The sequence below is a fragment of the Zophobas morio genome, unplaced genomic scaffold (genome assembly GCF_036711695.1).
Source record: "Zophobas morio isolate AGI-343-1 ecotype UQ-CSIRO unplaced genomic scaffold, CSIRO_AGI_Zmor_V1 ptg000122l, whole genome shotgun sequence".
NCBI classification, from domain to species: Eukaryota; Metazoa; Arthropoda; class Insecta; order Coleoptera; family Tenebrionidae; genus Zophobas; species Zophobas morio.
Genome location: NW_026972227.1, coordinates 39,475 through 52,873, shown reverse-complemented (window position 1 = coordinate 52,873; position 13,399 = coordinate 39,475). Strand labels below are relative to the sequence as shown.

The following is a 13,399-nucleotide window of genomic DNA, read 5'->3' as shown; positions in this document are numbered from 1 at the left end:
CCAGGTAAGGGGCGAGGATCCGATCTGATTACAAATTTCCGTCATAGCGATTCTTCCTATGATTTTTTTCAAATAATTTTATCGTTCATAGTAAAATGCTCAAGAGTTTTTAATTAAATATAAAATGATAAAACTATTATATAGATAGCTTCCCTAATAAGTAGTAGTAAAACTTTTAATCTCGATGTCAATTTCAAAAGAATAATTAGTGGAAAAAAAAACTTTTAAACAAAAAAATAAATTTCAGAAAAGGTGTTCAATATAAAATTAATCTAAACTAAAAAATTCAAAAATAATTATCTACAATAAACCCAAATCCAATACTTTTTACTGGAATCCACTCAAAACAATATATTATATATGCCAAAAGACTGTCAAATTATATATAATAAAATCCCTATGCATAAAAATATGGGCAACAATACTATGAAAAATTAGAAATGCCCTACTAAATATAAAAAATCAAATTGGTTTTATATGCTATAACTCTTTGAAGAAAGTAAAAAAAAACACGACTTTAACAAAAAAATAACAATAGAAAATGTTCCAGTAAGAATAAAAATTTCTCAATATACATCAAAGCGCGCATATAATCTAATCCTTAAAAAAAAGGAATTTTAAAAATTATTTAAGTGAGGAGCCTTCAATTTAGTAAGAACGACTAAAATAGTTGTTTATACAACTAACAAACAATTTTTAAAATTTTGAAAACCTGTGTTGGCGTTTTTTTTAAATTGTGTAACGAGTATAGATTCCACAACGCCCGAAAAAAATGGTGGTATGCCTCTAGTTTCAATTCGAACGTTTTGAAAAAAAAGAGTCTTTTTATATATATCACTGATATAAAAGTTTATATATATTAAACTCTAAAGCATAATATTGTCAAAGTAAACCTTGGATCGGGTGTGTACGTGCATGTTTCCTCGACGACCACCAAATTCGAAAAAGTAAGATTTTGTGAATAAATGATCATTCTCCTGTCCTTTAAGCTAACCAACGACATTTCACAAACGTAAGCCTTTTCTGTATCTCCACCGAGGAAGCGAGCGAGAAAAGGATGAACCTATTAACAAGTAAACTATACTAATTGCATACCGAAGTTAAACTGTTTAGATCATTTCAATCCTTTTTATTAACTTTTCTTGCATTAATACAACAATTACTTTCCATGAATAAATTAAAGATTACGCATGTATTAGAAGCAAAAACAACTTTTATATTAATGTAAACCTTCTGCTCGCAACTTATTAACCGAGTAGAGACAACCTCGCTGGGTGTGCAGTTTCGAGCTATAACATCAACCGTTTTTACGTGTAAAGTATGTTTATTAGGATATTTCAGCCAGGAGCCAAGGGTAACTTTAGGCCAAGAATATGGGAAGAAATAACTAGTTTGAAATTCCAATACCATGCTCGTCTAACTTGTAAATGTAAAAGCATTTATTTATGCCGTTATAATAGCTTGGACAGACTAAAAAGCAGGAAAGCTACTTTGATGTGAACCAAAAGCTATTACTTAATTATATCGCGATATCCCCACTTTTAAAAGTGTGACCACTATACATGTAATTAGGCTAAATTACACTGATTTAACGCATGCGTTAAGGACCATAAAACCTTTTTACGTATAAAGGTCTCAAGTATTTTGCCATACACTGGCTTCTAACTTGCTTTCTATGGTTCGTTAGAAACACTTTAAAATTGCATTTTTCACCTACATTTCACTCTCAATTGAGGAAAAAATAATTCATTAAAGATTAAATCATATACGCTTAGGCGTTACTGGTTATGCCACTGAGGTGGGGATGCGCGTATGCAACCTTTTGAATACTTTGACTACCGCGAGGTACGCGTAGATGATCCTTTAAAGAAACAGTCTAATGTCAACGGCGAGAGGTTGGGTTATTAATAGTAGCACTTTACATCTCGGGTTGCACTCGACCGTTAGTCATATCTTGTGACTTTCTTATTCGCTTTGTACATTCTTCATTGGACGTAAAATAAATGGGCGTCTCGTCTTGGTGTTATTCCCAAAGGGTTTCCGATGGTTTCGATCTAGGTTACTCGAGGGTTTGCCATCCGGAGGCGAGTTGCATGTTCAATGCAGGCTCATTCCCCTTTGTGCATTTCACCCTCTACCTTTCAAAAGGGTCAACTTTTTAATAAAGATTAAGTACAAATTTACCTACATATCCCCTTCAAGATGCTGAGCAGCTCAAAGGAAACAGAACTTTAAAGATTTAATGTGACTCGACTATTTTACTATTTCTATTACCGCACACCAATGTAAACCTTGGACGTTAACCGACAAGAATGAATGTACGTAATCATAAACTGTAAAAAAATAAATTCTAGAAAAATAAGTTATAAACCTTTATATAATACAAACCTATAACTTGAATTTTTTTAAAGCTTACAAAGCCTGATATTAATCTCCTTTATAAAAGGGGTAGCAGAACTTCCCCTTAAAAAAAAGAGGAGTTTTCAATTAGTATGTTTAGTTACCTTTAAAGGTGACAAAAGCTTGCTTACTATGAGAGTCATATTTTAAGTTAACCTCCTTAAGCGTTTTAGTAGATAGACATATTTAATGTAGCAAAATTTATATTTAACTTTGTCTTAATACCTTTTAGAGGTGTTTAAAGGTATTTAATATCAACCACTTTACAATAAATTTTTTAAAAAATAACTAGGATACGTGATTTTGTTATGTCGCGTTTTAAATCAACACAAAAACGACTTGAGGTTACCAAGTTAGTGTAGAACTACCAGGGGTGTAAGGTTCAACCATTATATCAGCTCAAGAAGCAACCCCAATGAAATTGTATAAATTACTAAATAACAGTTATACGAGATTCTTAACTGAATAAAGGTTAAAGCCCTTCAAGAAAACTATTTTTATATAAAAAAAATAATATAAAATTCTAAAAATGTATCGCCTTCTAATTAAGCTTAAACGCCTCCTATTTAAGTACAAGCATTTTACTTATATATAAATTTTAACTATGTTTAAGGAAATTTTTATGGTCGATAAGGTAATTTCTTAGATTTAATTACTTTTGTTATTAATTTGAGCATTATACGATTCTATTAACTTTAGTTAATTATGCTATTTTTTATTGTGTTCTACCTAACAACCATTGTTATAAACAAGTATAAACAATTTTGAGCTTCAGTGTGTAAGCTTATATCTCAATCATTTATAAAGCTTATCTAAGTAACTTTAGCTACAAATTAGAGTTAATTCTCTTTTGGCTATCAATCTAATAACTGATAGGCTAATATTTATCTTAAAAAAAAGCAAGTTATCAAAGTGATTAGCATCAGTGTTACAGTTTACATGTTCAAGGTAACACTTTATTAAAGTAGTTTCATTAGGCTAATCATTGTTATTTCTAACCAACTAACATCACAGAGGATTGTCGCATGGAGTCAACCCTAGTATACATCGCGAGTGCGCCAAAAAAGGTTCGCTCAGAATTTATTAGACTAGATATTTCGTACAAAGTTCGTGGCTTGGTCTAAACTATCTATCATATATAACAAAAATAAAATAAAATAAAAATTATAATACAATAAAGTGAAAAATCTAATTAAACTAAAATCAAATGAAAGAAAATAAATCATATAATAAAATATCATCGAACTTACATTTCAAAAATAATCAAACTAAAGTTATTATAAATAATCCATCAAATTTAACTAATAAATAAATAAATAAATAACTAAATTAACAAAATTTAACTAATAAATAAATTAAACAAATTGTACAGTAGCTTTGATGCCAGTACCTAACTCCTAAATAAATCAGAGAATTGTGAAATAGAACATGCAACTTGACGCTTAGGCGTACCGTCGATCTTAACTATTGTGAGATTTAATTTTTTATTTACTACGTATTACCTTTGCATAAAGAAAGGTTTAAATATGCCTAAGTACTTTAACTTTAAGTATGTATAGTTTATCATTCTTGAGCTTCTCTTATGAATGGGAAGTTTATTGTCGGGAATGTCTTTATTTAACGCCTGAGCTGCTATTCCTTTCCTAGTAGTTTTTCAGTGTGGTTTTCAACCACACAGGTATTATGTTTCTCAGTTACTCTCATTCCCTCGGAACAGCCATAATATTTCTTTTCTAAGAGTGCACTGTCGGGCAGTCTCGTGGAACACAGACTAAACGGTTTAAGGTCTTTTAAATACGCAAAGAGAATTGTGTTGACGTTTTAGTTTGCCAAAGGAAACGCGAATTAAGTACATGTTTAAATAAAGGGTAGTAAGTTAAGTAAGGGGTAGATCCAAAGGTAGCAGATATTATACCGTTACAAGAAAAATCCGATTTCTTACTGGAATTAACATTTCTTTCTCTGCTTTAAACCATAACAGTAGCTTCTTTCCGAGGAACTTTCCATTTACAAATTTCTCACCCTTTTCGTATAAATTTTACGATGCGTTACTAGCTGTGTATTAATAATCGAATTTTATATATCAACTAAATGTACGTAACAGGTAGCGCTTTTCAGCTTTAGAATTCGTTAGCTCTGAGCTATTAGTACTAAGAACAACAAATATTGAGTCTATATGCTAAAAGACGCCTGAAGCTGCACGTGAGAACCCTTTTTCTTATACCATATCGTATACCGTTAAGTAGAATCTTTTACTAAGTACATTTTTAAGGTTGATATAATTAAGTCTTTTAAAAAGTTACTGTTTACCACCCACTTTTTAATAAAAAGATAGCTCTTGTAGAAGGCGGCTTTATGCTAAAAATCTAGGATAAAATTTTTTAACACTTTATCCCTTTGTTTTTAGGTGTATAAAAGGACGTTAACTTTTATTGCAGTATGAGATTGTACCCTTACTTTTTATTTTTAAGGAAGGATTTAACACTTTTTGGTTTATTTTGTTAACTTTTGTTTTTCCCCCCTCTAACTGTTTTATTTAATTTATTGAACCTTACTTTAAAGCAAGCACTTAACATTATTAAAGTAAGGTACTAGTAACATTAATTAATTACCAATATTTTTATTTTTATTAGATTTGTCAACCTGAATTTTTTTTTGTCATCCACGTTTTTGGTTATGCAAATTAAGGTTGTACCTCTTGGAGCAGGTCAAGGTATAGTTATTTATTTCTAGCTAGTGCGTTTCTCCTTTTACTTTAAGATTTTAATTTTTGTTATTTTAAATCGTTTTAGTTACCTAGATTTTTCTAATTATTAATACTTTTACAAGACGTTGGGAGAAGTTGTGTACTTGTAACTTTAAATGGTAAAAATATTATGTTTGATTGCGGCATGCATATGGGTTATTCTGATGATAGAAGATTTCCAGGTATCGTCGCCTTTTAATTCGCTTTATACGTATTAAATAGTGTACATTATAACTCTTTTAAATGTATATATATACTGCAGCACAAGCCTAAGTGGACGAAAGCAATTTTTTTTTACCAAACTGTTAGTTTTTAATAATTAAGTTACATTTAGGAAAAGATAATTTTAAATCGAACAGGAAAATTCTGGCTCTCAAACATTCCTAAAAAAAATACCTAAATATTAATATAATATATATTTTAAATTTAGCATTACGTTATTTTTGAACTCACTGAGTAATAATAGATTTTAATTACATTTCCAAGACCAAGTCAAAAATTAATCAGCATCTTGACGCTGTGATAATCACACATTTCCACTTAGATCACTGTGGTGCTCTGCCGTTTTTCACGGAAATGGTTTTTTATATATATACCACAATCCGGAAACTTATTGCCAGTTCTATAAATTTTTTTATTATTTAAGTGTGTTGTCTTGGATTATCTTTTTTTTAGTAAATTAATTATTTATAAATTTAAATATAGCATTTTTAATTTTGATCTCTGCATATTACTATTGAAATTACGTAAAATTTTGTTTACTCTATTAGTGGTGTTTTAGCTATATTATGCTGAACAGAGTTATTAGCTTAAACTGCATAAATATAAACAAATTTAACTTTGGTTTTTTACAATAAGTTGTATAAATATATAATGAACATTGTTTATTAAGAGTATACGCAGTAATATTGTAAATTCTTATACATAAGAATAAACTAATAACATATAACGTATCCTAAATTTACTTCAAGTGTTCTTCACTATAAAACTTAGGCAAGTATTATAATCAAAACGAAGTAAAAGTTACGAAAGACTTACTTTGTTACCGTTAAAAGATTGGCTATGAGGGGCCCATCTACATGACACAGCCAACCAAAGCGATCGCTCCGATACTCCTGGAAGATTACAGGAGGATAATGGTTGTTTAACCTTCCTTTATTCATGAATTTAAATATTTAAAGAACAAGGTAACTTTTATTATAGACTTCACGAAAAGGAGTGGAAAACTTTTTCACCTCAGAAATGATTAAGCAGTCTATGAAAAAAGTAGACTTTTATACTACTTTTACTTATTAATTTATTAATAATGCTTATTTTTAGTATTCTCTTTTTTTTCTTTTCTCTTTAACTCTTTAACAGTTTTTAAAGATTTAGTAAATAGTCAACTCTTTTTATAATATCTTTTGTATTTTGTTTTTTATCAAATTCATATATTTACGAGTTTTTTGTGGTGAGTACATACGGTGTTATAAGTAATTAATAACCAACATCGAAGAGTAAAGATAATTATGCATGACGTTATAAAAATACGATGCGTTTTACTACTTACTCAGCGAAGTATTGAGAGAACTTTTGTGTTTGCTCTTCCTCTGATTTAGTAGAAAAAGCTCAAGAAAATATCGAATAACAGAGCTGCAGAGGAAAACGAAGCCATTTTCTGATTTACAGTCGTACTCCTGCCCTGTCGGTTTGTTTATTGGTTAAGAGTGCTTGAGGGCGAATGTATTGGCGTTCCGGTTGTTTGTTATTTTGCCTTAGTTGAATCGTAGACGGAGTAGTATTGGAAATAAAATAGAGGAAAAAGCAATTGGAGAAAGAAGATGAATTATAATGAAGTAAAATGGTAAAGGCTATAGTCTTATCCTTATTCTTACTTATTCAAAGTCCAGTTTCGGTAAAACAATAAGTTTTTTATATTAGAATGATTATTATTTATTTAAAGACTTACTTATTTATTATTTTTCTTTATTATTTTGAAAAAAATATATCAAATTCTTTTGTTTTGTAATTATCACATCACCCTCTTTTATATTTTTGTTAAGGTCCGAACCATAAGACTTCACGAGACTGTTCATGTCGATGATGATTTGGAGATTAAAGCTTACTATGCCGGTTATTTCGTTATCTATGTTCTTAATAAGAAATCTTTTTTCTTGACAAGATAAAGTTCTTTTACTTAACTTACTCAAAAGCATAAGATTTAAATAAAAGCCTGGTATGTTTGTTAAATAATTACGTATACTTTTTATACACATTTAAAAGTTATGTATATATTTAATTTATAAAGAATGTTTATAGTGTGATATCTTCATGTAGAACAATTTTATAGTCATGAACTTTTAGTATTTCATTATATGATTAACTTTCGCCTGCTTTTTTTGTAAGGCCACGTGCTTGGAGCAGCCATGTTTTTTGCTAGAGTGGGAGATGCTTCCTGTGTCTATACGGGCGACTACAACATGACTCCTGACCGCCATCTTGGTAGCGCTTTCTTTTTTTTTGGTTCTTAAAGCTTTAGTATGGTAGTGAAAAAATAAATGGGTAGTTGTACTCTCGGAATGACAGTTTAATGGGCCGGTTACGCTTTCTACTTTTTATATTTTCCTTTAAGGGGCGGCGTGGATTGACAAGTGCAGGCCGGACGTTCTGATTTCCGAGTCGACGTATGCCACAACTATTCGTGATTCAAAAAGGTTTTTACCTTTTCGACTTGCCCTTTGAAAAAATTTATACATTTTGCTTCTTTACAGATGCCGAGAGCGCGACTTTTTAAAAAAAGTTTATGACTGCATTTCACAAGGCGGAAAAGTTTATTAGTTTTTATTATTTATAGTCTATACTATTATAGAAATGAAACAAATAATTTACTAGTATTTATTTTTATTTTATTAGCGTTAATCGACTTTTTCCTTTGAAGGTTTTAATCCCCGTGTTTGCTCTGGGAAGAGCTCAGGAACTTTGTATACTTCTCGAAACGTTTTGGGAAAGAATGAATTTGAAAGTCCCAATCTATTTTGCCGCGGGGTTAACTGGTCAGCATTCTTTTTTGGTCCATATCATTCTACACTGATACGCTTTTACCTTATCGTAACGTTTATATTTTTTTTGCTGGCACTAGTGAACTGTAACTTATTTTTATAGAAAAAGCCACCAACTACTATAAAATGTTTATCAATTGGACCAATGAGAAAATCAAAAAGACGTTTTTGGAACGCAATATGTTTGACTTTAAGCACATTACTTCCTTTGACCGGAGCAATATTATGGCCCCTGGAGCTCAGGTTTTCCTCGTCTCTTTTACTTAGATTCTGCGAAAGCTGAAGAAGCATCGTATATGCGCGACCACGTTTTTTTAAAAGCAGTTTTGTGTTACAGTATTTTATATAAACCTTTGTTAAAGTTGTACTCATTTTTGTGCTTTTTATTGCATACTTGTAATTAAAAAACTATTACCCAGAAAAAACACTTGTTCACTGATGCCTTGATCTCTTCTTTGCTTTACTTTTTAACTATTTTTTTGAGATACGTATTAAGTAATGTACTTTCAGGTTTTGTTTGCTACGCCAGGTATGCTCCATGCGGGCCTATCTTTAGAAGTTTTTTGTAAATGGTTGCACTCTCTCTCAAGTTCCTTTAACGAAGTTACTGTTATGTATAATTATTGTAACAGGGCTCCCGACTCCAACAACATGGTAATCATGCCTGGCTATTGCGTTGCTGGAACAGTTGGCCATAAAGTTTGAGGCTTCTTTTTTTTGTCCTGACAATTATTACTGTCCTCATCATGGAGGTGTTATCCGGCCAAAAGAGGATCGAGTGCGATGGTCGCCTCATAGACGTCCGGCTTTCCGTGGAGCACTTGTCCTTCAGGTTTAAAAACGACTCCATAATCTTTAATACCATTACAATATTGATGAAACGAATGAGACGTTTAGGGTTTCTAGTGTTTTATAGAGTAGTTTATTTAATATTATTTGAGTAGCATGTGTTTAGTTTTGCCTAACGTGCCGCCTACTAACGCAACTTTTCATGAAGCGCTCATGCAGATGCAAAGGGGATAATGCAATTGATAAGACTTGCCGAACCGAGGAATGTTATGCTTGTGCATGGAGAAGCGGAAAAAGTAGACTTGTTAGGAAAAATTTAGTTCATTATTATTTTTTGACTTTGACCAACAAGATGAAGTTTCTTCAGCAAAAAATAACTCATGAGTTGAAAATTCCTTGCACTTTCCCGGAGAACGGACGAACAGTATCGCTTTTTTTTTTTTTTGGCGGGGTGGGGGAGGGGGGATTCTTATTTTATACTGAAAACTACTTTAGGTGGCAGTTGAGGGGGTCCATGCAATCCCCGTTCAGCTTTCGACGCTTTTACTGGAAGCGGCCACCCAGAAAATGATGAAGGATAGAGGTACCTGGATTACATTGGCACCATGAGACTCTACTCTTGCAACCAATAGAGATGGCCCTCCGACTAAAGCGGGGCAGGACCGACCAGGCGCCGTATATAGAATGGGACAATTCCCAACTCCCCCAACTTACCGCTGATAAGTGGACGACCTCTTTTAATGGCGTGCTAGTCGCCAATGAAAATGATACTACTATGAAAGTGCTCGATATTTGCTCTGCCGTAGACGAACTTGGCTTACCTCGACATGTCTTTATCGATACTTTATTGTTGCCTATCTAATTCTTTTAGCGAACGCTTTCTTCTAACCTTTTAGGAATTAAACTTTACTCTAAAGATTCCCAACTATCTGACTTGCTCGAAATCTTCCGAAGAGCCTTCTGTTTTGCATTCTCTTTATAACCTTTTAAAGAGGTATGCCCTCTTCTTTACTACTTTATTAATCTTTGTTGTCTTGATTAATCTAACCGTGTGGGTTAGCGGTGGTAAAATAAGATTAATGTGTCCAGTCTATGCTATATTGTTAAGGGCTTTTTATTATTTAAAAAAGTTATATGTATACTTTTCTTGTCTCTAAAGTCCTTAGAATATAACTCGTCTTAGAAAATTACCGAAATGTCTTTCAGATGATCTTTGTTTCGAAAACGATTGTCTGTGCTTGAGCTCTATTACTATTACTGCCGACTCTGCCCAGTTTACATTGGACTGGAATTACCAAGTTAACTATTTATCTTTTCTTTTGTGTGAATTTTATTTTCTTTTTATGAAAGTAGGATGAAAAAAAGTTCGAGGTCATCTTAGACTTAATGAGAAGACTGTAAACCATTTATAAAACCATACTTTTTTTTAAAGATTGTTTTTAGTTTTACTTTACCTTAGTACGCCAAGAACAACACTTATTTTTTTATAAGTATAACCTTGTGTTTAAGTAGTAATAAGGCGTAAGGTATTAGTTTTCATTCATAAATCACGTGGCAATAATATTGGCTTATTTAGAATTTATTAATTCTAGCAACGCTGGTTATGTGGTTAGTACTAGCCTTTGGTTTTATAAAGCAACAAACTTTAAGATGATTTTAAATTTATAATATGATCTTAAAGTACTTTTATAACTTTTAAAACCCAATTTCAGTAGAGGGAACATCCTTTTTAATAAGAGAAACTCTGACTAAAACCGAAGGCTCATCCCCTTAGTACGTACCCCTAAATATCAAAGTTTTCGCTCCGATAAGTAGTGCTGGATCTCCTGTATCCAAAGAGCCCCGCCCCTCATGAAACACCTCTTTACGAAGTTACTATACCGTTAAGACTTTGGGTTTGAAGTCAAAAATAGAGCTAGTGACTTTCATTAATAACAGAGCATAATATAAGTGCTCTGATATAAAAACCCTAGAGCATAACTTGCGCTTTTTGGGTGAAATATGTTTTTACTTTCCCACCTTATATTTTTTTATTATGGTTTAAAAGGTTTGCTAGGCATTTACTACTACTTAAAATATTGAATTACTTGGAATTCACCATGTTCTTTGTAGGGTCCAATATGGCACCATGTTACCGTTCGAGTCCTAAATGTCCAGCTTTCCTGATATATAAGTTATTAGCAATCCGTTATGTTCTGTTTATTGTCGCTCATTACATGCACTTTTATGAAAACAAGAAAGCGTCGAGTTAACTACAACTCTAAAAAGTGACTCTTCCGGCTGGATACGATTATTTTGTTATAGGAAATGCAGGTTCGGCAGATTCGCTACTGTTTAGCTGTTTTGATCGTACTATAGTAATATTTATAACGTTAATCTTATATATACCAATTTATCATATCCGCTTGGAATTTAAAGTAAAGAATGATAACTCGATGTCCAAAAGAAATAAGCCTAAAAAGAATGCGTTATAGGATAAAAACTATCTGTATTCTAATTTTAAACACTATGCGCCTAAAATGTGCGATCTAAAATATTTTTTAATTACCCTTCGCACTTAACTACAGCTAACGCGTAAAACTGACTGTATAACACGATACCACTACCTTCTTTGCATTTGCTTATAAGAAAACTGTGGTGTTAGTTACATAGTTTTATGTATACACAAGCCATTGGATGGCGTTGCCCTTGTTGGCAATGATGGAAATTCTAGACTCTATAGAGACCCCCATTACACCCTTTAGTAACGTAACTTAACCAGTTTGGCATGCTCGACGGAAGGCGTGTTATACGGTTTGTTACTACATTTTAGCGGTCGCGAGTTATTAGATTAAATTTAATATATGTATGTTTAGAATTTTTACGGAGCCAATTCAATTTTTAATGTGTCGAACCTTACAATGTTTGTCACATTTTGTGCTTTATATGATCTCTGGCAGCCTAACCGCTGACTATATAGAGCAAGAACCATTACACAAAGTTTTAGATAATCTCGCTTTCTAAAAGCCATAATAAAGGTTCAAGGCCTAAACTATTTTACAGGAAACTGTATACGATAGTTAAGTGGCAAGTCAATTTTGGTTATCCGAGAAAAATATCAGATATACCACCCGGACGATTAACCGGAAATTTTAAATGTATATGATTTATTCGAGCAGAAAGCCCCGCTATGAGGGTAGTTCAGCTGGGAGGTAGACTTTATCTAATCTAGTTACTAACGCTAGAGGTATGGTCATCAATAAGGAAAGTTTGGGCTTCTCAAGAGTTATTGATTCTCTTATAGCGTACATTTTCGACTGGAGCATCTAAACAAACAAAAAAGCATAGAAAATATTTGTAATTAACGCTTTAAATACTATTGCATAACGCATGAAGACCCGAAAAATAGATATTCGCTTTGTACAAGGGGCCCAAAAAAAAGTGCAAGAAAACATCAAGCAGCTTAAAACTTTAAGCCTTCCTCTACACTTAACGGGGTTTTACTTGCCTTTAAAGGCTACACATGTACTTTACTTTTTTTTATTGTGCTTTCAAGCTAGGACTTTGTGATTAAAAAACTTCTATCAGAGAAAATTACGTGATAGTTGGTAAAGTGCAAGGAGGTTGTTCGTAAAAAAGTATTTTCTCAGATATCAATACTGACTCGATACACCATCACGATAATTACGGAGGGTTATTTTTGGCTAAGGCGTGTTATGAATTCAGTTATGCGGCAGGTTTCGGGGTCTTCCCAGACTTATCGATTAATAGATAAATTGATATACGCAATGAAAGGAAAGGCAGCTTTGACGGATGAACAAGTCAAAGAGTCGCTAATTTTATTTAAAAAGTACTGCAGACTTGTCCCTTCTTACCTGAAAGTCCCAAATGTTAGGGATAATTTAAAGGTCCTTTTAAAATTTCCTCTAAATATTTTCGTGATAAAAAATCAAAATAAGTTCAACTTTTTATTTAATACTAATATAAATCGATAGATTTATACATTTTATTTCCCTCTGTACTTGTGAAAATTGTTTAAGATAAATAAACTTGGTTTCTCAGTTAGAGGTTTCTTTGCGATGCTTGACCCTTAACTTAACTCAAAAAGAATACAGGGAGGTTAAATATTAGCTATTCGTTGTTTTAAAAACTTTTCTTATATATAACAAAATATTTCACTTTATTTACGCAAAGAAAATAGCCCAGTTTGAGAAAAATGATCAACTATGTAAAACTCTTCTATTAAAAAAAATAAAGAGCTGCTTCCGAAAACCAAGTCCAGAAAAGTAACAAGTTTTACTTAGATTTGTTCGTACTTACTTCTTAATAACGTTATAATTCAATCTTAATAGTAAAAACAAAAGTTTTGAAGATATACTAAAAGAAGGGTACAACAAGGTAAGAAGTAAATTTATAGTAGGAAATGAACTATACTGGACTTGACAAA

At 32.0% G+C, this 13,399-nt stretch overlaps 1 protein-coding gene and 1 long non-coding RNA gene across 5 annotated transcripts; both read left to right on the top strand.

Moving 5' to 3' along the window:
- Positions 1 to 5,048: 5,048 nt before the first annotated feature.
- On the top strand, positions 5,049 to 10,393 carry LOC135145089 (integrator complex subunit 11-like). Of its 4 annotated transcripts, XM_064077205.1 has the most exons (21): positions 5,054 to 5,113; positions 5,230 to 5,328; positions 5,613 to 5,725; positions 6,202 to 6,285; positions 6,350 to 6,412; positions 7,189 to 7,258; positions 7,532 to 7,627; positions 7,758 to 7,839; positions 7,897 to 7,954; positions 8,064 to 8,178; positions 8,288 to 8,427; positions 8,695 to 8,756; positions 8,817 to 8,883; positions 8,937 to 9,016; positions 9,182 to 9,269; positions 9,326 to 9,397; positions 9,469 to 9,556; positions 9,606 to 9,802; positions 9,870 to 9,967; positions 10,157 to 10,271; positions 10,327 to 10,393. In XM_064077205.1, the coding sequence occupies exons 1-21, from the start codon at positions 5,077 to 5,079 to the stop codon at positions 10,372 to 10,374; spliced, it is 1,872 nt and encodes a 623-aa protein (XP_063933275.1). In that variant the 5' UTR covers positions 5,054 to 5,076; the 3' UTR covers positions 10,375 to 10,393. The 4 variants fall into 4 exon arrangements, with proteins under 4 accessions (XP_063933276.1, XP_063933275.1, XP_063933274.1 ...); XM_064077206.1 differs by having other exon boundaries at positions 5,049 to 5,113; positions 5,243 to 5,328; positions 8,695 to 8,883; XM_064077204.1 differs by having other exon boundaries at positions 8,695 to 8,883.
- A 2,365-nt stretch (positions 10,394 to 12,758) lies between these two features.
- On the top strand, positions 12,759 to 13,233 carry LOC135145085 (uncharacterized). Its single transcript, XR_010283321.1, has 3 exons — positions 12,759 to 12,860; positions 13,015 to 13,071; positions 13,147 to 13,233. It is a non-coding gene; the product is annotated as an uncharacterized LOC135145085 (long non-coding RNA).
- Positions 13,234 to 13,399: the final 166 nt, after the last annotated feature.

Excerpts from the sequence above, each read along its gene's own strand:
- LOC135145089 (XM_064077204.1), top strand. The coding sequence starts at position 5,077 with ATGCAAATTAAGGTTGTACCTCTTGGAGCAGGTCAAG. Across the intron at positions 8,428-8,694 it reads TTATGGCCCCTGGAGCTCAG|GTTTTGTTTGCTACGCCAGG; the intron begins GTTTTCCTCGTC and ends ATGTACTTTCAG. Across the intron at positions 9,398-9,468 it reads TCCCGGAGAACGGACGAACA|GTGGCAGTTGAGGGGGTCCA; the intron begins GTATCGCTTTTT and ends AAACTACTTTAG.